At 36.6% G+C, this 25441-nt stretch overlaps 1 protein-coding gene across 3 annotated transcripts in view; it reads right to left on the bottom strand.

Annotated features, from left to right (window-relative positions):
* Positions 1-25441, bottom strand: part of GPCPD1 (glycerophosphocholine phosphodiesterase 1) — a 62894-nt gene that overhangs the window by 9655 nt on the left and 27798 nt on the right. For 2 of the 3 annotated variants that reach the window (XM_024764231.1, XM_024764232.1), the window contains 11 exons: positions 23528-23690; positions 23086-23218; positions 22266-22320; positions 17991-18083; positions 14075-14152; positions 13332-13371; positions 11628-11689; positions 8928-8993; positions 7413-7549; positions 6801-6936; positions 6216-6376 (listed from right to left, as the gene is read on the bottom strand). In XM_024764231.1, coding sequence (XP_024619999.1) covers positions 6216-6376; positions 6801-6936; positions 7413-7549; positions 8928-8993; positions 11628-11689; positions 13332-13371; positions 14075-14152; positions 17991-18083; positions 22266-22320; positions 23086-23218; positions 23528-23690 — 1124 coding nt within the window. Of the gene's footprint in view, positions 1-218; positions 1067-6215; positions 6377-6800; positions 6937-7412; positions 7550-8927; positions 8994-11627; positions 11690-13331; positions 13372-14074; positions 14153-17990; positions 18084-22265; positions 22321-23085; positions 23219-23527; positions 23691-25441 lie in introns of all 3 variants that reach the window. The other variant, XR_003005825.1, reaches the window with a different exon arrangement.

The following is a 25441-nucleotide window of genomic DNA, read 5'->3' as shown; positions in this document are numbered from 1 at the left end:
CAAATATCATATATTAACGCATATATGTGAAATCTAGAAAAATGGTACAGATGAACCTGTTTTCAGGGCAGAAATAGAGACACAGATGTAGAGAACAAACGTATGGACACCAAGGGGTAAAGCAGGGTGGAGGGGGGTGAATAGGTAGACTGGGATTTACATATATTACTAATATGTATAAAATAGATAATAAGGAAATAAATAAATAAAATACCCACCCCTGCAAAAAAAAGACTCCAAGCTTCCACTGCAGTGGGCACGGGTTTCATCCTTGGTTGGGCAACTAAGACCCTGCATGCCATGCGGTGCCGCCAAAAAAATAATAATAAAATAAAGTAAAATAAAATAAAGGACTTCTCACCAGTGTGAAAATTATCCTAAAGCTATGCAGTACTGGCAGATGTACCTAGAGTTGAGAGTCCAGAAAAGGCCCCAAGTGACAATGGCAGCGCTAGCATTGCCTATCAGCAGAGAAAGAAAGGTCTTTCATGCTTTAAATGTGAAAGCCAGACAATTTATGTGAGGAACTAACTCTTTATGACCTCACAGTAGGGAAGAATTTCTTAAACAAGATTTTTAAAGTATTGATTCTATTAAGTATTTGACTATTCTAATATAAAGACTTCCTGTTAAAGACATACATAAGAAAATGAAAAGTTACCTCTGGGTCAAGGTATCAGACGGAACAAAAGCATCTAAGTTCACCCCCTATATTGTGTTAAAAATTAAATAAAGGTATTAAAAGAAAATTCGAACATAAGAACCAAAGAGACGGTACAACAGAATTTTGGAAGCTAGAAAACAGATGGATTAAGTAATAACAAAGTGTTTCAGTTAGCAGAATGGATAGGTCAAACCACAAGCCAGTAGTTGAAAAAATGAAAAGGGCGAGTTAAAAGCAGCCCCAAACTTCTGTAGATCTTGAGGGGGAAGGAAGGGGCTCAAAGAGGAACGATGAGATGAAGGCTTGAGCAGCAGCAAGTGGTTCCCTTCCTCTTACTCCCTGCTGCGGAGGCTGCTCTTACCCCACTTGGTTGAGGTTTATTTCCAGAATTAAACAGGAAATCTGGAATGGAGGACAAGACCAGGTTAGAGAGTTTGGGGCATTTTATAAAATGGCCATCATCATCAGGGATATTAGAGATGGTACAAATACAACACATGCTAAATACAGACATGCCCTCCTTCCCCCATCTCTCTTCCCACACTTGACTCCAAGAAACCAGACCTGTATCCTCTAAGAATATATTATAGCGTCTTCTACGAGGAATCTGACTAGTCAAAAAGCAAAGTTTTTTAATCTACTGACAGATGTATGACCAAACAGGTCACCCAGATCACCCCATAGTAAAACCCCATAAGCCCTATTCACACGCTCAGAGCTTCCAACAAGCTTTTTAGATCTTAATTCCTTATCGTAAGAAGCAGCCAAGAATTTCTAAATATCTGAGGAAAGCTTCTAACAGGTAAGATAGTAAGCAAAAGAAAATTTTTTTAAAAAAAGTTCCTTAATGCCTTCAAATAGTACTTTCATCAAATGAGAACAGGATTTCTTAACTATATATAGAAAAGAGAATCCAGAGAAAAAAGGACAGTTCTTGAAAATTAAAAACACAATAGCAGATATGAAAAACTCAATAGCATGAGTGTAAGATAAGGTTGAGGAAATCTTTGAAAGTGGAAAAGACAAAGATAGAAAATATGAGAAAAGATAAGAATTTTAAGTCTCGTCCAGGAGTGTATAATATACAACAAAAGGATTCTATAAAGAAAAAAAAACAAACTCAGAAAAATGGAAGAAATAAAAATCAAAGAAATAATTCACTAACTATTCCACATCTTCAAGGACATATATCAATAGACTAAAAGGGCTACCAAGTGTCCAGCATGATGGGTAAAACCAGACCCACAAGACCATCTCTATGAAAGTTTAGAACACTGGTGATGAGAAAAATCTCCAAACTTCCAGAGAAGAAACAAAGAAATCACATGTGAGCGAGTAGGAATCAACATGGTTTCACATTCCTTAACAGCACAATGGAATTGTAAAGAGGATGGAGAAATGCTTTTAAAAGTCTAAAGGAAAATGATTTCTAACATGGAATTTTATGCCTGGCCACAATACTTCCAGACACACAAGACCTCAAAAACATTTACTTTCCATCCTTTCTCAAGAAGATACTGAAGGATGTGTTCCATAAAAATGACAGTAAAGTAAGAGAAAAAGATTTGGACTACAGGAAACAGAAGGTCTGACACAAGAACTGTAGCTCAGCATGGCAGCTGTGCCCAAAGAAGTCAAACAATATGTACTGGAGGAGCCTGCGTGGGTGGACAGGTATGCTCAGGGCTATCACTCTAGGAGGGCCCCTGCCCACCCTACCAGCTTTGAAACCTACAGAGTGCCCTGAGCCATTTAACATGTGTTGATTCAGTGTCCACTCTACCTGACAGGTTTATTATGGGTGGCCTACTCCTGAGAACTGGTAGGAGGCTCCAATGAGCACAGAACAGCCCACTCCATGTACCTATATTCCTGCTGTACTTCCAATGCCTGACCCACGGACGGATGTCTTGTCATGCTGAGCTAGAGACCTAGTGGGTCACAAATCAGTTCAGAAAGTTAAGAAAAGCATTGAAATAGGTGTGAGCCAGTGGCACAATCATTTAAAAAGCACACATATATAAATAAAATATTCAAGGGGCATTATCTTTTTAATTTAGTTTCAGGTACACACTTGTAGATATACATATCTAAGTGTGCACTGGGCTGCAACGTGAAATGCATTTCTAACTGGTTTTGCGGTCAAAAGGTTTAAGTCACTGCCCTAAAGAAACTTATACACGTACCATAGGACAGCTGGTCAACGATGTTTACAGCAAACACTGTAATAGCAAAAACCTGGAAAAAAAAAAAAAAGGCTTCCCTGGTGGCGCAGTGGTTGAGAGTCCATCTGCCGATGCAGGGGACACGGGTTCGTGCCCCAGTCCAGGAAGATCCTACATGCCACGGAGTGGCTGGGCCCGTGAGCCATGGCTGCTGAGCCTGCGCATCAGGAGCCTGTGCTCCACAATGGGAGAGGCCACAACAGTCAGAGGGCCGTGTACCGCAAAACAAAAACAAACAAACAAAAACCTGGCAACCACCTCAGTGTTCTCCAATAGTAAAATAAATTGTGGTAGAATCATACAGCCAGGAAGATGAATAAAGTACAGCTAAACGTAACAAATGGATTGATTTTTAAGAATATAACAAGTAGGAAAAGAGTATAAATAAAGCTTAAAGCCATGAAAAACTAAATGTTATATTGTTTAGCGATAGATATAAGAATTTAAAAACTTTTAAAAGAGAGTAATTGCTTGCTTATCAGTTATATCTATGGGAGGAGGTAGGGGCATAGAATTAGAGAGGAGAACACAGGGGAGTTCAAATCTAATAATAATGTTCTTTAAATGTGGGTGTCTGTTACTGAATTTTTAAAAATAATTTCAGCAGACACAGTATAGAAAGACGAAACATTGCTCAATTTACTCTACGAGGCAAGTATTATCCTCATGCCAAAATTAGACAACCACCATTTGATAAAGGTAAATTAAAGGCCACCTTACTCATTACTACAAATGCAGAAATTCCAAATATCAGCAAATCAAGCACAGCAGCTTATATCACAAAACCACGATTAAATGCAACATCTGTGTTAATGCCTTTGTAAAAGAGAACAAATTGGTTTTTGATAAACTAAAACACATCACAATGCTCCCACATGTAAAATGAAACAAAGGTTCTGAATCACTATCATTCAAACCTTCTATAGGTCTAAATTTGATAATGAAAAAATAATAGCATAAGCATCTTAAGTACCAAGAAATAGTTCCAAAAAATATTAGGGCACAGGAATTCAGCTAGAGACAATGGAAGGGATAGGTGTAAGGGACTGCTAGTTTGTTTTTTTTAATTTTTTTTTGGCTGCACCTCGTGGCTTGTGGGGTCTTAGCTTCCCAACCAGGGACTGAACCCGGGCCCTCAGCAGTGAAAGCACAGAGTCCTAACCACAGACCGCCAGGGAATTCCCAGGACTGTTGGTTTTTACTGTTAGTCTTGTAGAACTATTTGAAGTATATACACACACACACAACACACACATAAGTGTGGCTGATTATATATACATATGTAGTTCTTTGACTAAAATTGAAAAAACTTCCAAGGATAATAAAGACTGACTTGACTCTAACACAGTCCACCTCTCCTCTCACCAGGTCTGAACAGGAGGCCAGTGCTGGGCTGCCTCAACATCCTCCACACCCTCAACACAGTCCTGCCCTGGTGCCTGCTTGCACCTCTGCCTAAAATGCAAATCCTGTCAAAGCTGATTTAAGCCCCCCACCCCACCCCACCCCTGCCCAAATCCATCTCAATCCTTCCTCTTTAAAATTATTCTTGTTGACCCTGAGCCAGGAAGAACTTACTTTCTTTAGGGCCTTTTGTATCACATAGTATCTTCCTGTTCTCCCTGCAAGGTCAGTGTTTGGCTACAACCAAGTAAGGCCCTTTAGTGAAGGATCTAACTAAAATTTGTATACCCTACAACTGCCATACCTGGTATAATCTCACAATATACTTTTCTTGCCTGAAAATATTTGCAATCATCCCTTCCTCCTCCTCCAAGAAAGAAATATTCTCCCAAAGTTTGCTAAATAAAGTACTTCCATCAAATTGTAATTTAAAAATTTTAATTTTCCTTTAATAAGTTGGAAACGTCTATTAAAAAGAGCTATGAATCATGCCACTTAAAGCAGTATTAACCAAACACTTTAAAAGGCAGGCATTATCCGGGTGGCAGTTTTAAAACCAGACTAATTCAGACAAAAAAGTTGGGGTGGGGAAAAGCTTTATTAAGAAAGTGATATAACTTTATAGAACAAACAGTAATATAAACTAAATCCAACAACTGTATTTTTTAAAGCAGGCCTGGTAACAATTTCATCACTTACTCTTTGTATGATGCTGCTCAAGCATTAGCAAGCCCACTAATCCCCTCAGCAGAACAAATGACATTCCCTCTAACCCAAAATTTCTTTACGCTGAGCAACCTTTTCATCTCTCTGAGATCTCAGACTTACATCCTAAATACCCAGGGAGTTTATTTAAAAAGAAAAGATTAGTTCAACAAATATTTGAGCTTCTACATCTAACCTCTGGTGATACAGCAGTGCACAAAACAGGCAAAGTCTTGCCCTCATGGAGCTTCTGCTTGTGGGGGGGTGTTGGGGGTGGGATGGGAAAGGAGGTTGGGGAGAAAATAAGTAAAATATAGTATGTATATGGATATATCACGTGGTGGTAAATGTATGGAGAAAAGTCAGGAAGTGCACTGTGAGTAGAGGTTTTGATTTGAATTAGGATATTTGGGGAAGGCCCTACTAAGAAGGTGACATTTTAGTCTTTCCTGACATCTTTATCAGAAGAGAAACAGCAGGAGGCCAATTAGGGGTGGGGTCGGGGATCATCTCACGTAGGGCCTTCTAAGGATGTGGGATTTTACACTAGGAGACACAGAATGGGGGGGAAGGTTAAGCAGTAACATGATCTGACTTCAGTTTTCTGTCCTGCCCGCCCCCGTAATGGACAGCAGGGTGCATGAGTGGACGCAGTCCCAGTAAGCAGGTTACTTTCATAATCCACCTGAGAAATGATGTGGCTTAGTGGAGAGTGACAACAGTAAAGGATTCAGGATATATATCGAAGACAGAATTAACATGATTCTGATTTTGTCTGACTGGATTTGGGTATGAGATAAAGAACAGAATCATGAAAGACTCCAGGGATCTGGCCTCAGAAACTGGAAAGAAAGCTGTCATTTATACTGAAATCAGGAAGTCTATAGGAAGAATAGGCGTTGATAGATGGATATAAAAGTTTAGAGGTCAGGGGAAAGGCTTGAGTTGGGATATACAAAGGTAGGAAAAGGCACAGAACTGGATGAGATCACCAAGAAAGTTGGTGTAGATAGAGAAGAGGTCTAGGGCGGCCACCTTCACCCGCAAGATGACTCAATACATCTGGCTTAGGGCCCAGTCATCTGAATTTTTAAACAAGCTTCCCAAGTGACTGTGGTATAACTTCAAAATTTGAAAAATTCCACTGACAAATGTTAAGATAATTCTACTACTTTTTTTCTAACAATCCATGAAAATTTTTCATGAAAAACAAATACCTATCATAAATTAGACCATTAACTCCAAATTCCTTTAATTTCTTTCTGTTTTCAGGATCATTGGTATCATCACCCCAGCAGAATATGACCAGTCCCTTAGCTTTTGCCTCTTGAATATAGGATGGGTTTCTGAGAAGGTCTTCAGTATGTGCATTTATCCCCTAAAAGAAGAAAGATAAGTTACTCATGAAAGAGAAACTTATTATATGTATAAAATACATAACTAATAAGAACCTGCTGCAAAACAGAAGGGACAGGGAAAGAAAATGTTAGAATTTTTTCTTCCAATTTATGCAATCAAACAAGTTTACAGTCTAACCATTTTAGATGATTCATAAAACCCACTCAGAAAACTAAACTACAAAACGTACTTAACCTAGGCCTGCAAGAAAATCTTTGTTGGTGGTGATCATTTAACTGCTTTTCAGTCTGAGATTTAATATCCTCATTTTAAGTAGAGCTACCTGCTCATTATACATAGGTCAAAACTAACCAAGTAGATGTTAAATTAATATATAACTTTATTTACTAGTGCTCTAAAACATTTTTAAAAAACAAATATTAAAATATTCAACCACAGCTTACCAGTAGATTTTCAAACTGTGCAAAGCTCATTGCAATGGGGGTTGTCCGAGATCTGAGATCCATGAGTTCAGGGTAAATATCAGATTTCCCCTGAGTCAAAAATAATATGGGATATTTGTTCTGCTTTTGCCGAACCCTAAAAAAGACAGTTTAAAAACTACTTTTCATTGGGGAGATAACCATAACATATTGTTTTGAAATTTTAGAAAATACGAAAAATATAAAAAAACAAAATTTTAAAAGCATACTCATTACTGAGATATAACCACCATTAATGTGTATTACCTTTTAGTCAAAAAAAGAAAAATTTAAATTATTCTATACAAGAGTTAAAATATTCTCAGAAATGGGCAAAAAGAAATCCCTTGAGGGCTTACAATTTGGTAAGGAGGATATTATACATCTGTAAAATGAAACACAAGGCATGAGGTGCTATAACCCAGCGGGTGTGGAGGCCATCCCAGTAGAGAATATATACAATGGGACTGAGAAGACAAATCAAGGGTGGGAACTTGATTTGTCTGGGAACTTCCCCACCTCCAACTACAATCTCTGTGCCCTTAGTCCTAGCTACAGTCTAAGCATATAGGAGAAAAAAACTGAATTACTCACATTGTGCAAATATCTGCATCAAATGAAGAAAATACTATTCTCCTCTTCCCAGAATTTTCTAAGACAGTTTTTAAAATTATATCCAAAAACAGATTCATGTCAAAATATGTTGATAAGTTACCATCCCATATTCCATCCTATATGGAAGAATAGGAAAACAAAAGTCATTAAATACCTTAGAATCACAGTGCTAGGAAAAATTCTCGAGAACATTTAGTCCAGCTCTTATTTTACAGATGAGAAAGCAAAGGCCTGTGTGAATTATTATCATAATTAGGTATAGAGACACTTATATACAAAGCAATTATAACATCAAAAGACCTTTGCTTTAATAAGGTTAACAAAATAAAAACTAAAACTCTGTAAATTTGAAATCTACCATGACTTTAAAATATTTTTATGCAATCTTCATAAACTATAAGTGGACAAAAAGACTCCACTTCATTTGCTAACTCGCTACCCCAAAAACCCTGGTAATTAAGAATTACCAGTTAAAAATCTCATTCTTTGAGTCTTAGGCATATCAAGTGCCCTCAATAAATAATAAAAATAATTTTCTAATTATAGCTAAGATACCAAGAGCCCTGTTGATATTCAAATATTAAAAATTTTAATTATTAGTCATTACAATAATTCTAAAAGTTCTGAAAACTAAAAATCACCTACTAGAAAAAGCATGGTTGTGCACTTGATGTTATATGTTAGCCAGGACCGGCTTATCATAAATAGCTACATAGAAGACATGCTTTAAGGGCAGTTATAGATTATTCTGACCAGAACAAATACCAGGATTGCCCAATCATGATGCCTGGATTAACTACTTCCAATGTCCCCCCACCCCAATCAGCCCTCTTACCATGCAGACTTATCCATTTACACATATCCCCATCTGATACATCCAAGTTGTTTTCCTCGACTAGAAGACTGTTAAGTTTCAGGAAGGCAAGGCTTTATTCTGTTTTCTTCACTATGTAAGCACAGAACTCAGAAAATGCCTGGCGCATAGCAGCTTTTCAATAATTATTGAACAAAAGAATGACTAAACTTCAGAGTGATTTAAAACATGCCTGCAGAAACTTCTTTTCCTGATTAATTATTACTAGCTACTGCCACTTAACAGAAAACTGCTTAGGCACTTATTTAAGGTATATATTGAGACAGGGGGTTAAAAAAAAAAACCCAAAAACTAATCAGAGTTATAAAGTTCTGACTGGCCACAGTTCTCACTGTTCACTTTATAAGTGTGCCCAGAAACCATCCATATTAATGTGCACATGAGACACATGTAAATTAGCATTTCTACTATAATACATTCATCACTACTTTTAAGAACTTAAATATTAGTGTAAGTGTAAGATATGCTTTACTTCAAAGTTCCAACAAGCACTGTGCTTGCTGGAAGAAGCCACAATTTCAGTTTCATTTATTCCATTGAAACAAAGAGACAGGAATGAATGCATTTAAAGAAACGGGGGAGGGAGGAACGAAGAATGTGCCACATGGAAAATGACTTACCCTTTGTTGGCAGATCCATTTTATTTCTATGTTAAACCCTACATCTTCTGGCAAAGACTCTAAAACCTAGAGTTGTGTTTGTTGGTGGTAAATTTTGTTTCATTTTTGGTGAGATGAATGGTAGAATAAGAAGGAAAAAAGAAAAGTGGATTAATTACAAAAAGCAAACTATAAGAAAACATATCACTAGTAAGGATAAAGTGTTTTGTGCCTTCAGCAAAAACCACTATCTTTTCTTATACTCAAACTGACAACCTGGTTGATGATTAAGTTGGATAAGAAAGTCAAAAGAAATTAAATAGCAAAGGCAGTAGTCTTTAGCAATATCTGTGATAATCGATCACTACTAACCGCAAAGATGATCCTGACCTAAAATCCTTTTCACCATCACTACTGAACAGCTAAAGTGAGCAGTAATAAGATAGGCAGCCTCATGAATTTAAAAAGACATTTGTCATGTTTTCTGAATTGCATTCAGGTATGTCAGTCTACTTTACTAAGATATGGTTATATGAAAAACCATGATTTCTAGCTTGCTGTGAAGGTGGTGATGCTTAACACCACAGTGATAACCTCCTGGAAAGATGTTAACTCCAAATTAAAGAGGCTCATAAATAAATAAGTCTATATCTATATAAATTAACAAATAATATAGTGTCAATATATCTAAATTATCTAGAAACTTTGGACATCCCTGGTGGCACAGTGGTTAAGAATCCGCCTGCCAATGCTGGGGACACGGGTTCGAGTCCTGGTCTGGGAAGATCCCACATGCCACGGAGCAACTAAGCCTGTGCGCCACAACTACTGAGCCTGCGTTCTAGAGCCCATGAGCCACAACTGAGGCCCACGCGCCTAGAGCCTGTGGTCTGCAACAAGAGAAGCCACTGCAATGAGAAGCCCGCGCAGTGCAATGAAGAGTAGCCCCCGCTCGCCAGAACTAGAGAAAGCCCACGCACAGCAACGAAGACCCAATGCAGCCAAAAATAAGTAAAATAAATTTATTAAAAAATAAAAACTAAATTATCTACACACTTTGCAATAACACCACTTGGGCAGCATAACTAGAAAATCCAATCTAAAATATGAAACTTGGGGCTTCCCTGGTGGCGCAGTGGTTGAGAGTCCGCCTGCCGATGCAGGGGACAAGGGTTCGTGCCCCGGTCCGGGAAGATCCCACATGCCGCGGAGCGGCTGGGCCCGTGAGCCATGGCCGCTGAGCCTGCGCGTCCGGAGCCTGTGCTCCGCAACAGGAGAGGCCACAACAGTGAGAGGCCCGTGTACCACAAAAAAAAAAAAAAAAATGAAGCTTGGTTATTAACTTACAATCAGCTGGTTTAGTCAGTATTTCAAAGTATAGAAATCACTTAACATGTATAATATATATGGTATTTAATTTTATAATAGCAAATAAAAGAATGCTAACAGAGTTAAGAACACAGCCTGGGACTCTGGTGACCTGGGATCTAGCCCCTGCTGCATGAAAAGTACAGTACCTAAAACAGGTTGTACTCAATTTCCTATGGGGCTTTTTGAATTTCTCCGATATGTTTAGCCTTATTTAGTTAACATACCTTCCACAATTTTACTGGACTAATGTAAAGTCAGAAAAATAAGGACAATAGTGTATATTAGTGTTGAGATTGGTATACATCAAATTTGCAGGATTCCCCTTTACACTAAGATTGCGTTTGGCCTTTCTTTGGATTCAAACTTTCTGACTAAATTATAGTGATGGCAAAGTGAATGAATAAATGTGTGTTTATTTGGCTAAATGAAAGTTGTCAAACCTTTGATCAACAATTTTTTTAAAGCCTGTTTTTCTGTTCTATGAAATCACAAGTCTAGAAATCATGGAATTTCTAAGAACCAAACTATTTCAGAATTTTGGACTAGAAGGAATGACTTAGCTGGGCTTCATAAATATCTGAAAATTTATACAAATCATGCTCTAAATTCACTAAGACAATGTCTATTTTAGGGGCTCTCTTGTAGCATCCTTTTTGGAGGGTGAATCATCATGATAAACTGAAATTACCTATTTTTGCCTAAGAAGTCTATTGTACCTGACACATCACCAGAAAAAGACAGTGGAGAAGAGAAAGAATTAGGAAATGGAGCCAGCAAGAAAATGAGACTCAGCATGGCCAAAGAAGGTATCTGGTATTCACGCAGGCTTGCCTGACGCTGTCAAAGGAATTCCTCTATGAATTGGGTCTAGTTTTTAAATGTTCATGCCAGTTTTTGTTACACATTTTCAGAGTGAATACTTGAAATCTGTATTTCATTTTAAGTAACCAGGGTACTTACTTTCTTTGGTTGGGGAATTTCTCTCTAAAAGCTAAGGACCAGCCTTACATATTGTAAAAATGCCTCTCCCATCGTCACACTCCCCAACCCCTTTTCTGTGCCCTTTCCTTCCTGTTTATATACAGAAATATGTGAATTTCCTATTCTTACCAAATTAACCCAATGAGGTAGGAATTTTATTCATTTGAGCAAATAAGTTTCTCAAAAAAAAAAAAAAAAGGCACCATAGGCACACTTCACAAGAATGTATCTTCTCTAAAAAGCATCAAACATAAGTTTACATTAATGTTGTCTTTTACACAGCCTTTTTAGTGCCCATTTAAAAGACCAAAATAAATTATTCAGATATAACAGAATGATAGCCTGCCCTAGTTTTCCTAAGGAACTTACCATCTTAAGAGAAGGAAATGGCTGATTTTCAGAAAAGGAATTTTCCTCCTCAACCACAGATTCTGAAAATTTAAATTACAAAAACTCAGTAGATAAATGCCATTTTATCACTAAGACCTTTTCCTAAATTCTGAAGGCAAAAAAAAAAAGATGTAGTTATGAGATCCTTTCATATATAGTATTTTTGAAGGCTCCTGTATTTATTAATTTTAACCATTAAAACCCCCATTTTCAAAATAAGCATCCTTTATGAAGACTGGTTTACAACATTTAGTAGGAACATCACAGTTTATGACCTCAACAGTGATTATTTTCTTATAAAAACTGTAATATAATTTTAAGAAAGGAGTCACAAGCAGTGATTTGTTATTTCTCAGTGAAATTAAGGGCTGTGTAATCTTGCTAATACTTCTACTTGAGATATCAAGTTAGAAACTAAGAGAATCTATAGGTACCATTACCATTTAATCCAAAATTGATTATGTCTCAAGGCGCACAAGAATTTTTTTCCAAAAGAGAAAAATTTTTATATCAAGATTAAAAAAAAAATCACCCAGGAACAAGCAAAACAAAAATTACAACAAAAATAACCAACCCTAGTGCATTACAAATTCAAAAACTAAATCATGTAAAATTTTCCAGTCAAATAAAGGTAAAATTGATTTTACTATTAATAGTTATGAACTATTTACAAGCTTGTAAAGTCATATTTATGCTCTGAGAATAATCTTTGGAGTCTTTGGCACCTCAGTAATTTCTTCATAAAGGCATTCCAACTATCCTGTTATCCTAAATGCAGATTAACATCTAATGAGTACCTACTATAACCAGAGTACTGTAAATGTTTCAGGGAATATAAAAACATTTCCCCCACCCTTGAGAGATTTACATCCTGGAGGAAGAGACAGGACATACAGAAAAATAAAGGGTTAAAAAAAGGACACACCAAGGCTAAAATGAATGTCACAGACTATTAAATTCTGTGGAAGTAGAAAGTAAAGTGGAATTACAAAGGGATTTTGTGGGTAGGACAAGCTTTGAGGAAACTGAGGCACAGAGTGGTTAAATAAAGTAACCGAGGTCACAGTTGGTAAATGCTAGAGCTGGTTTCAAATTCCTGGCTCTGGAGCCAGATTCTATACTTGATACATTCTGTACTTTGTAATGCTTAAGAATGTCTGGAAAGAGGGACCTCCCTGGTGGCACAGTGGCTAAGACTCCGTGCTCCCAATGCAGGGGGCCTGGGTTCGATCCCTGGTCAGGGAACTAGATCCCACATGCATGCTGCAACTAAGAGTTCACATGCCACACTAAGGAGCCTGTGTGCCACAACTAAGGAGCCCACGTGCCACAACTTAGGAGCCCACATGCCACAACTAAGGAGCCGGTGAGCTGCAACTAAGGAGCCCACCAGCTGCAACTAAGACCCAAATTAATTAATTAAAAAAAAAAGAATGGAAGGTACAAAATTATAAAGAAATTTTGATCATCAAGCTAAGAAAATTCATAAAAGTGAAAAATCATGCTTACTATACATGACATGTATGCATTTGGCAATTAATACACATAAAGCCTTCATGTCTATAAAATTACATTTATATAAGCCAGTATTATATTAAAGTCACCAAGAGTAAGTTAAAATGGATAAGGAAATTCATGATGCTAATTATGAAATGAAAACAGTGTTTTCACATTGGTACATACCTTTCAGTTCTTTAGATTTTAGTGCAGTCACATGAGTGAGCTAGAAAACACACACACACACACACACACAAAATGTAATCAAAAAAAGGCCTTAGTTTATGAAGATATGGTTAATAGAACTATAACTTGAAAAGCTAGCAAGTTAGGAGAAATTATAAAATGTAGAATCATCAGTTTAATAAGAATAAGCACTTACCACTGTACATATTTTATATTTACATACATATGCATAAGATCATGATCAAATACCCAAGTAGGGGAGAATATAAAAATTATTAGGTTAGGAAACTGTTTATACTCAATCAACCAATAATTTAGGTATCTAATGAGAATAAGAAGAGGGATCATGTAAAATTACATAGTAAAATACAGGAGGATCTTAGATAGTAGCATAGCTATAAAAATCAACAATAGCACAGAAGGCTAAGTATAAAATAAAAAAGAGCTAAAGCAGACCAGAGACAACCTAAGATTATGGCTAGCCCCTATGGCCTATAAAGACTTATAGCCCATCTCCTTCAAAAAAGCAAAAAAAAGATGGGGTCCATAGAAACTGTTAAAGAAGACAGATGGATGAGCACGAACCCATTCTTCCTAACAGAACAGAAAACCAAAGCACAGACTCAATACCTGCTGTATATATCTAGTCATCCCCATGCACAAAGAGAACATTACTATATACAAACAAATACAAATAGTCCTAAAACTAAAAGATAATTTACGTTTTACATTATTATTACTACCTTTAACAACTGGAGTTGGTCAAAGGTTAATTCTTTTACTGGAATTTCAAATAATTCAACTGGATCAGCATCAAATTTCTAAAAGAGAGAGAAAATTGGGCCCCACGTTATTACTCTAAACTGGCCTAATATCTCAATTTACTGATGAGAATAACAGCTTGGTGGCCACAGTGAGCCCATGCAGGGGAGCCCTTGCTACAGAACACCACCTCCCAGCTCTTAAATTCTGGCTTTTGTTTTTAATGTAGGTGGGAGTGCCTGGAAGAAAACAGCTGGGAAGAAGCTGTAGCACTAAAGACACACTGAGAACCAAGCCACAAGTCAGTCATTTCCCCTATTTCCTGTCATGCTGTATACATTTTGTTTGACACATATCCATGCTACAGGACTAGGAAATCAACAGGCATGCAGGATCTAACTAAGGATTAGTTTCTATCACTAAGTTTCTAAACCTTTTAAACTGAAGTTTGGTTAAAAATAGCCACAGAAATCAACTGTCATGAAAAAATCGTCTGGTTAGCTGTAAGTAGTAATATTTAATAGGAACCCTAATCTATTATAAATGCTTTCCCAAGGAGCAAATCTGTTTTATTAGATTTTAATATCATATCAAATGTCACACTGTTTAGGCACTTCTATCTTAAGAAAATGAGTTAATGTACCACCAATAAATCATCAATCCAACAAACATATTAAAATCCGTTACATTTATATTCATTCATGTATATATAGTATGAGGCTATATATGTATAAATTTCTTCTGGAAGGACACACAAGAAACTATTAAGAGAAGGGAGTACCACCAAGGAGAAAAAGTAAAGGAAGATTTACTTTTCATTTCATAATCTTCTGAACTACTTATAATTTTATAAATGAACATAAATTGTTTTTTTAAGGAAAATACCAACTTAAAAATTAATACTAAAAAATATATAGTTTATTGCTTTCATTCCACAATTAACTGAACCAGGTTCAACTTAAGAGCAGGACGAGTTCTGGTGAAAACTGGGGATCAGTTATACTCTTCAATTAGCCCTCATGAATTTTTAGAAATTACAGCTAGAGTCATTAATCTCAATCTTGGTTAGTGAGTTCCTTCACCACTCCATTCCTTCTCATTTCGCTTTGCATTAACGTTTCCCCACAGCAAAAACAACCTGCCCCAATTCTATTAAGTAATTCTACTTCTGTCATCTAAATAGGTGCATCTCGGAAATTCCCGGGAGGTCCAGTGGTTAGGACTCAGTGCTCTCCACTGCCAAGAGCCCAGGCTGAATCCCTAGTCAGGGAACTAAGATCCCACAAGCCATGCAGCATGGCCCCCCAAAAATAAATAAATTTAAACAAATAAATAAATAAATTTAAACAAACAAATAGGTACATCACCTTCCTTCCTTCTCCTAATACCCTTTCACAGAAAGGGAAGGGTCCTTTTCTATAAATGATAATAATCCAAACTGATACGACTGTTTAGAATCCACTAGCAGGCAGAGCTAGGTGCCTTGTCATAGGTGCCTTGCATACTACACCATGCAGTGTCTGATACATGTCAGCAAATCAAACTTTATTTATCTTGAAGTATACTTAATTTACAATATTGTGTTACTTTCAGGTGTACAGAAAAGTGATTGTTATACTTTTATATATGTGTGTATACATATATAAGTAATTATATATCTATTCTTTTTCAGATTCTTTTCCATTACAGGTTATAAGATATTGAATATTGTTCCCTATGCTGTACAATAGGACCTTGTTTATCTATTTTATATATAGTAGTTTGTATCTGCTAATTCCAAACTCTTGATTTATACCTCAACCACCCCTTTTCCCCTTTGGTAACCATAACTTTGTTTTCTAAGTCTGTTTCTGTTTTGTAAATAAGTTCATTTGTGTCATATTTTAGATTATACATGTAAGTGATATCATATGGTATTTGTCTTTATTTTTCTAACTTACTTCAATTAGTATGATAATCTCTAGGTCCATTCATGTCACTATAAATGGCATTATTTTATTCTTTTTTATGGCTGAGTAGTATTCCATTGTATGTGTGCATATCTTTACACATTCATCTGTATCCATTCATCTGTCAATGGACATTTAGCCATGTCTTGACTATTGTGAAGAGTGCTGCAACGAACATTGGGGTGCATGTATTTTTTCGAATTATAGTTTTCTCCAGAAATCCCAGGATTGGGATTGCAGGATCATATAGTAACTTAATTTTTTAGTTTTTTGAGGAACCTCCATACTGGCTGCACCAATTTACTTCCCACCAACAGTGTAGGAAGGTTCCCTTTTCTCCATACCCTCTCCAGCATTTATTATTTTTAGACTTTTTGATGATGGCCATTCTGATTGGTGTGAGGTGATAACCTCATTGCAGTTTTGATTTGCGTTTCTCTAACAATTAGAGATACTGAGCATCTTTTCATGTGCCTGCTGGCCATCTGTATGTCTTCTTTGGAGAAATGTCTATTTAGTTCTGCCCACTTTTTGATCGGGATGTTTGTTTTTTTGATATTAAGCTGTATGAGCTCTTTGTATATTTTGGAAATTAATCCCTTGTCAGTAGCATCATTTGCAAATATTTTCTTCCATTCAGTAGGCTGTCTTTTTGTTTTGTTTATGGTTTCCTTTGCTGTGCAAAAGCTTTAATGTTTAATTGGGTCCCGTTTATTTTTGTTTTTATTTCCATTACTCTAGGATACAGATCTAAAAAAATATTGCTGCAATTTATGTCAAACATTCTGCCTATGTTTTCCTCTAAGAGTTTTATAGTATCTGGTCTTACATTTAGATCTTTAATCCAATTTGAGTTTATTCTTATATATGGTGTTAGAGAATGTTCTAATTCATTCTTCCACACGCAGCTGTCAAGTTTTCCCAGCCTTAACTTTAGATCAACACAACGGAAAATGATACCCAACACAGTTTTAAAGAAAATGCCAAAGAAAAGGGTTTTAAAGGACCCTCCTAGTTTAAGTCCCTGAGAAATCACTTGGTTAACTTGTATACTGAAGTCCAGATGCTATATAATTATTACAATTATTTCCGTACAACAGTAATTATAATTTTAAAGAAATTATATGCTTTTTAAATCTCCTTCTGGACTTTCTCCTCTATCATGCCCTCTTTTCCATTCTCACTGTCTCTACTCCAGTTCTGGCTTGTCTTAAGGTTTGGCCCACATTTCCACTCCCCTTGTCTCTAGTCTCTGTCCTCTTAAGTTGTCCTTACATCAGGTATCAAAATATTCATCTGAAAGTTTACTTCTAAAACATTTCCCTACTTGGTTCAAAAGTCTTTCAAAAGAAGTCCCTAGCTCCTAAGTCTAAACCCCTGAGGCTCTCCACTATCTGGCTCCGAAGCACTTCTCCAATTTTATTTTTCACTGTGGCTCTTCCCACTAGTCAAATCATATAAGCTTATTAACTTGAGAAAAAGCTTGAAGCAAAAAGAGAAAGGAGCCTGAAAACAAACACTCTGATAGCTTCCTTTCCTACCTCAACAGAGGGACAGTGGCAGAAGGACACAGAAACCACGTGTAATAGCCTTTTTGTTAAATAACATTAAAAAAAGAAAATTCAGCCATACAGAGAAAATACTCTAGAAAATTAATTCCTGACTCCTCCCTCTCTCTTGATGTTTTAGGAAGGAGCTTGAGAGAGGAAAGAACTGGCAGTAATTCCCTAAGAAAATGAACTAACCAACTCTATTAAATAAATAATTAAATATATAGTCATCCATCAGTATCTACAGGGGATTGGTTCCAGGACTCTTCACAGATACCAAAATCTACAGATGCTCATGTCCCTTATGTAAAATGGCATAGTATGTGTATACAAAACTTCCTAGTTTTAAAACCTATTGTCTAACTGTAAGAGTTTAAAATAAAGGAATTTCTACATACCTTTTTCATAGTCAAACAACAGGTCAGATCATGATACACTACAGGCACAAAATCTTTTGAAAGATGTACATCAAATTCTACAAAGGCTGCACCCTGACAGAAATAAAAGAAACAAGTATTTGAAAAATATTATCTGGCCCACGATACATCTAAAACTATAAGAACATGAGAAATTTATTGTTCACCATAAAATTATAGACTTGTACACACAAAACTTCTTCATGAATCATTTAATGCCATACTTCAAGCTTTTCCTAAAAGGTAATTTCTTCTTTTAAAACAATTATAATTCCTTTTTTGCAATAGCACACCAATTTTTTCTTGGCAAAAAAATGGGTTCTGATCCTACTCGAACACACCCTGGGGCCCTTCTGTGGCAGTGGACAGCCTCCACCAGTGTCACCTCTGCTATTGCTATTAGCAGAAATGGCGCCTGGAGCATGGCTACCTCGCACCTCATTGCCCCTACACACCTCAGATGGACAGGGGAACCTCAACGGTGAGGTGGGAACAAGAATAAGCTTCAGTCTCTTAGCTCTGCTCCTTGGTGCACTTGAGCAGTACACTTTACAACCTTTCTTAATAAAACCTCAATAATCAGATTACAGAGGAAACTGTAACTTCTGCTGAAAAGAAAGAGAAAGCAGAAATGGGCAACAAGAATGATGCATATGCCAAATTTCCTAATAGAAGCCTAAACAGAAGAAAGGTGGACACAAATTAGACTTAAGTCAGATCCATCATGACATATGAATTAATCCAAATAAAGGCTGAGAACATAAACTGACATACAAATTTGTGCATTCACTAAAAGAAAGCCAGCTGGGATCAAAGAATACAAGGTTTGAGGATTCTGTAATGTGTCTATGGCCCAGACAAGTGCTGTATAAGAATGGATGGACACGTTTCCATCCCTTACCCTAGCTTTAGGTCAAGGAAGATGCCCAACTTTTCAGTACATATGGATCAGAGACTAGAACAAAAGGAGCCTACTTCCTCAATGACTTCTGAAGCAGGAAATAAGCTTAGCTCCTTCTATTGTCAACAAGACAATGACACAAATCATTTTTACCAAAGAGAACAAACCCTATGTCCCCTAAATAGTTACAATGATTAAAAGAAATTATAGTTTTCCAGTTTAAAAGTTTAATTTTACATGATCACCATCCTTTAGAAAGATAAATTTACTAAGAGGTAGAACTTGATCTCAAAATTCATGTGTAAGGGACTTCCCTGGCAATCCAGTAGTTAAGACTCCACGCTTCCATTGCAGGGGTGCAGGTTCGATCCCTGGTCAGGGAACTAATCCCGCATGCCGTGCAGTGCAGCCAAAAATTAAAAAAAAAAGAAAAAATTCATGTGTGAGCAAGATTTAAGAAATAAGCCAATAATAACCAAAATCTCTTCAAAGATGTCTTTAACATTAAAATCAAACCAGATTTTCATAACTAACATAAGATCCATAAAAGTACAAACGGTTTCAACAGAAGAAAAGAGCTTAATGAAATCCTCTCTCAAAAAGCAGAGACCCTAGGGCTCCCCTGGTGGTGCAGTGGTTGAAAGTCCGCCTGCCGATGCAGGGGACACGGGTTCGTGCCCCGGTCTGGGAAGATCCCACATGCCGTGGAGCGGCTAGGCCCGTGAGCCATGGCCGCTGGGCCTGCACGTCCGGAGCCTGTGCTCCACAACGGGAGAGGCCACAACAGTGAGAGGTCCGCGTACCGCAAACAAAACAAAATAAAACAAAAAGCAGAGACCCTAAAAATTCTTTATCAAGGATCTTCATCTGTTGACAGCTAATAAAACCACGCTTAGATTACTTAGCTACAATGAACTAAAACTCATTCCAAATAATGACCTACAGCACAACATACTCACAGATTTAATATCCTTTCAATACAAAGACAGAACTATCCACTATTAACATTTTTAAATATCAAAATAATTATGATAATCAATCTAATATGTCATGAAATATAAAATGCACCATTATTTTATATACCACTAAGAGGGAGAAAAACAATGCCAATCAAACCATGACAAGCTAAAACAGCTGTAAAACTATCCCAATTTTAGAGATATTAAAATATGAAAAAAGTATGTCTTAGAATAGATGTTTGCTCATATAAGTGATAAAGTTAAACATATGACAAATCAAATTTATTTGGTGAACTATTTTAAAAAAGGCTAAGTTTAAGGCATGTGGAGGACACTGGAAAAAAAAAAAACAAAATAAAATGAGATGTTCCTCCATTTTTCCCTTAGTTTAACTTGAGAACATGAGGCTTAACTTGAGGTACAGTGGAATGTGGGGGGAAATAATGCAGGTTCTTGATTAAAAATGTCAAGTTTCAGGTGCTGAAAAAACTAAAAGCTGAAAGAAGAAAAAAGGACTATCTCTGAATAATTACATAAAAGGAGTTAAGAAATTCAATATAATCAAGTTGGTATACAGGATGCAAACTGACAGACTTCAAAAAGTGTTACATAAAATCACTATCAGGGCTTCCCTGGTGGTGCAGTGGTTGAGGGTCCGCCTGCCGATGCAGGGGACACGCGTTTGTGCTAAAAATCACTATCAAATCCTTCTGTAAACATTATTTCCAAAGTGAGTATCTAAATAAGCATAGTAATTCAATTGATGAAATGCAGTGCTTAATGGGGAATGTTTTTCATGCCTCAAACACTTAAAATGTTATCTCAAAAAAAAAGGATGCTTAAAAAACAAACAAATGGGACAGAATTAAACTTAAAAGCTTTTGCACAGCAAAGCAAACCATCAATGAAACGAAAAGACAACCTACTGAATGGGAGAAAATATTTGCACGTGATTATGACTCATAAGGAGTTAATATCCAACATATATAAAAAGCTTATGCAACTCAACATCAAAAAAACAAACCACCCAAGTAAAAAACTGGCAGAAGAAATGAACTGACATTTTTCCAAAGAGGAAATGCAGATGGCCAACAGGCACATGAAAAGATGCTCAGGGACTTCCCTGGTGACGCAGTGGATAAGACTCCGTGCTCCCAATGAAGGGGGCCCAGGTTCGATCCCTGGTCAGAGAACTAGATCCCATATGCATGCCACAACTAAGAGTTCGCATGCCACAACTAAGGAGCCTGCCTACTGCAACTAAGACCTGGTGCAACCAAATAAATAATTTTTTTTTTTTTTAAAAGATGCTCAGCATCGCTAATCATTAGGGAAATGCAAATCAAAACTACAATGAGTTATCACCTCACAGCTGTCAGAATGGCTATCATCAAAAAGAACACAAATACAAATGTTGGAAAGGATGTAAAGAAAAGGGAGCCCTCCTACACTGTTGATGGGAATGTAAACTGGTGTAGCCACTGTGGCAAACAGTATGGAGGTTTTTCAAAAAATTAAAAAGAGAACTACTATATGATCCGGCAATTCCACTCCAGAGTATACAAAGAAAACAAAAACACTAATTCGAAAAGGCATATGCACTCCAATGTTCACAGCACATTAGTTACAACTGCCAAGATATGGGAGCAACCTAAGTGAATGGATAAAGAAGGGGTGTGTGTGTGTGTGTGTGTGTGCACACACACACACACACACACAATGGAATACTGCTCAACCATAGAAAAAGGGTGACATTTTGCCATTTTTAATAACATGGATGGACTTGGAGGGTATTATGCTAAGTGAAATAAGTCAGAGAAAGACAAATACTGTATGACATCACTTAGGTGGAATCTAAAGAACATAACAACGAGTGAATATAACAAAAAAGAAACAGACTCACAGATATAGAGAACAAATCAGTGGTTACCAGTGGGGAGAGGGAAGGTGGGAGGAGGGGCAGTAAAGGGGTAGGGGGTTAAGTGGTACAAACAATTAGGTTTAAAATAAGCTACAAGGCTATATTGTACAACATGGGGAATACAGCAAATATTTTATAATAACTATAAATGGAGAATAATCTTTAAAAATTGTGAATTACTATATTGTATAGCTGTAATTTATATAATATACATCAACTATACTTCAAATTAATTAATTAATTTTTTTAAGAGGATGCTTAGGATTCCATTAACTTCAATCTTCACCATGAATCTAAATAAAAATGCCTAGAAATACTTTACCTTCACTTAGAAATATATTCAGAAAAAGCATAAATATTCTCCCTTTTAACCTATTAATGCAGACTGAAGGAGGCTCTCCAGGCCTACATTTCTCTACTTTTCTACCTTTGGACCATCAGTCCAAAGTTGTTTAAAGAAAGAGAGATTCACTTACATGACTAGCAGCATTTCTTAAAGAAGCAATAGTATTTTCCTGAACTTTAGCAAGTCTGCGAGGAAAGAAATATATAGAAATATAGTTATCATTACTATAGAAAAAAAAATTTAGTAAAGAAGTCAACTACATTTTAAACAATGGACATAGTACTTATTCTCTATTTTGAGGCTAACTTTGCCATCCCCAAAATAAGACTGTGACCATGACTTGGTTGGTGTGTGCATTCATTCCATCAATCAAGCTCTAACAATTTTAGGTATTTACAAGCTGAATACAGACATATCCTATACCACCCCATACCTCCCCAAGTGAGGTGACCAGTTAAGGAAAACAATCCTTTGCAATGGGCATGAAGTAGTGGAGAAACTTGCTCCCTGCATTGAAGCCTCAGGTGACTTGATATTGGCAGACCAGGGAAGGGTGGAAAAAGGCAGACACACCAACAGGTTGAAAGAATGGAAACTGTACTGAGAACCGGTGAGGAAACTAAGACCCTGAGAGAACAACATGCTGAAAGTCAGGACCACAACACAGACACACTGATGTCATCAGGGTGACTGCATCAAGCTCTCCCCTCCTGGCTTTCTAGTTTTAATGTCTCTCTCATCAATTCAGCAGAATACTAAAAAGACTGACCAGAATCTTACAAGAGAGTTAGTCTCTAATTAATTTGAACTGGAAACCCCAATTACCAAATTACATTTAAATCCCAGGGTAATAATTAAAAGGATCGTTTGACCTTTTAGTTGGCCAAACCTATTTAACCTTATCAAGCATGAGCTACCAAATGCTAGTACTACTCAAATATTCAACCTACTGAGCAGTTGTTGTAGAATTTCCTGCACCTCGATGTCCAACATCCAATGGTATTCTTGGCTTCCAATACTTGGAAAATGAAGATTTCATGTCACAATTGTATCCTGGTAACGGCTTAATAATTATATAGTCAACTTTCATATGAAAAAAGGGGGAAGGGAAATAAAGACAATTAAAAAGGCTATGATGAGCTCAATTACACTTAAAAACCACTCAAAACAGCTTTATCAATCGATCAAATAGAAAGAAATCAAGTCAAAACACATTCAAATTAAAGCTTCCAGAAAATAAGATATGTCTTTATTGTTATTGTATTTGTTAATATTCTAAAACTACTTATTAATTTAATTCTTTACCATTCTCAAAAGCTCAATTTGAAACTAATTAAAATCCTAACTTAATCTGCTTATTTGTAAAGGGTCACCCTGCTTCTCCAGGCTTACCTCTCACTTTGCCTATTGTTTTTCTGGAATTTCTGCTCATGATGGGAAGAGTAAGGATTCCAGCACTCTTCCCACTCTCTGCAATGGTGGATGATAAGAGGCATGCTGTACCCACATGTCCAGGAAGAGTGTCGCCCTGAACTATGTGTTCACTGAGATCTTCCTGAAAAATGAGGTTAAGAATAACCCAAATTCTTATACTTCAATATTTTCCATTTAAAGATCAAAAGACATCCTTTAAAATCAACTCAGAATCTATGGAGGAAGATCAGTAAGAAACACAACCAAATTTATATTCAGGTAATTTAGACAGCTTTGTTGTAATGAGTAACACATTTTCTTTTAGTATATAAAGATATTTAGTATATAGTATATTTAAGATTTTATGTGTTACTTTATTGATCAAAACTGTTGATTTGCACTTCTGATTCTCTAACATGTATTAGGCGAATATAAAGCTCAGATTGAAAGTTTCTAAGTACTTTTTACATTCCAAGACTAAGATATACCTGTAGTGACTTTTTATGTATATTTTATTCTTTAAAAATGCATCTACACAGATGACACAGAGGGATAGGACACCAAATACTCAACTTTGAGATTATACAGCATATTTCATCCTCAGTCTATGAATAAATTTGTATTTCCAAAACTGCTAACCAAATGAAAGGGAAGTTAGGCTGCTCGAGAGATTATTAAGAGGTAGGTACTAAAAGAACAAGGAAATGTTCAACCAAAACCTCATATTTTTAGAATAAAAGTCTCCCAGATCTTATTAATTAGGCAAGATCTAATTATAAGGTTATAACTTTATTATAAGTGTTACTTACTGGATTCTAATCCATCCTGAATCTTGTTATTTTAAGAAACAGTGGCTAGGTGCTACTGTTGGGCAAGGAATATTCCCTACTCTCAAAAAGCTAAACTCTAATCTAGTGGAAATGAGAGTGGAAACACCAAAGAGCCAGGACCTTAGGGGAGGACCCAGTGTTATTCATGAGGAGCAGCTGAACAGCCCATAAGCAGAGAGCTCTAGTGTAAAGTGGCACAAGCAGCTCTGGAAAGTTGGCAGCACAGATTCTGAATAACCTGGCACAATTTTCATAGCAACTATTTTTTCTTACATATTTATACTATCAAGTAAAGTTGCAAAAATGGGTCCACTGTTACAATGAATTCTTATAAAATGCTTCAATAAACCACAGACTTCAGTCATAAAGGACTCAATCATGCTAGTTACATCAGTTTGCCACCAAAAGTTACACAGCCTGCACTTCACTCTATCCTTGGAAGCTCCTCTGGATACAATTCATTTATATTTAGAATAGACACAGACATCAAGACATATGGTCTTGATTTAAAACATCAATTCTGAATTCTGCAGCCTGTGGAATGAAACCCCATTCACAGAAAGATAGACAAAATGAAAAGGCAGAGGACTATGTACCAGATGAAGGAACAAGATAAAACCCCAGAAAAACAACTAAATGAAGTGGAGACAGGCAACCTTCCAGAAAAAGAATTCAAAATAATGATAGTGAAGATGATCCAGGACCTCAGAAAAAGAATGGAGGCAAAGTTCGAGAGGATGCAAGAAATGTTTAATAAAGACCTAGAAGAATTAAAGAGCAAATGCCTAGAAGATTAAAGAACAAACAAACAGAGATGAACAATACAATAACTGAAATGAAAAATACACTAGAAGGAATCAATAGCAGAATAACTGAGGCAGAAGAACGGATAAGTGACCTGGAAGACAGAATGGCGGAATTCACTGCCATGGAACAAAATAAAGAAAAAAGAATGAAAAGAAATGAAGACAGCCCAGGAGTCCTCTGGGACAACATTAAATACACCACCATTCACATTATAGGGGTCCCAGAAAGGGAAGAGAAAGAAAGGACCTGAGAAAAT

The sequence above is a fragment of the Neophocaena asiaeorientalis genome, unplaced genomic scaffold, assembly GCF_003031525.2.
Source record: "Neophocaena asiaeorientalis asiaeorientalis breed wild unplaced genomic scaffold, Neophocaena_asiaeorientalis_V1.1 scaffold400, whole genome shotgun sequence".
In the NCBI taxonomy this organism is placed as follows: domain Eukaryota; kingdom Metazoa; phylum Chordata; class Mammalia; order Artiodactyla; family Phocoenidae; genus Neophocaena; species Neophocaena asiaeorientalis.
This window is presented reverse-complemented; position numbering and strand designations above follow the sequence as displayed.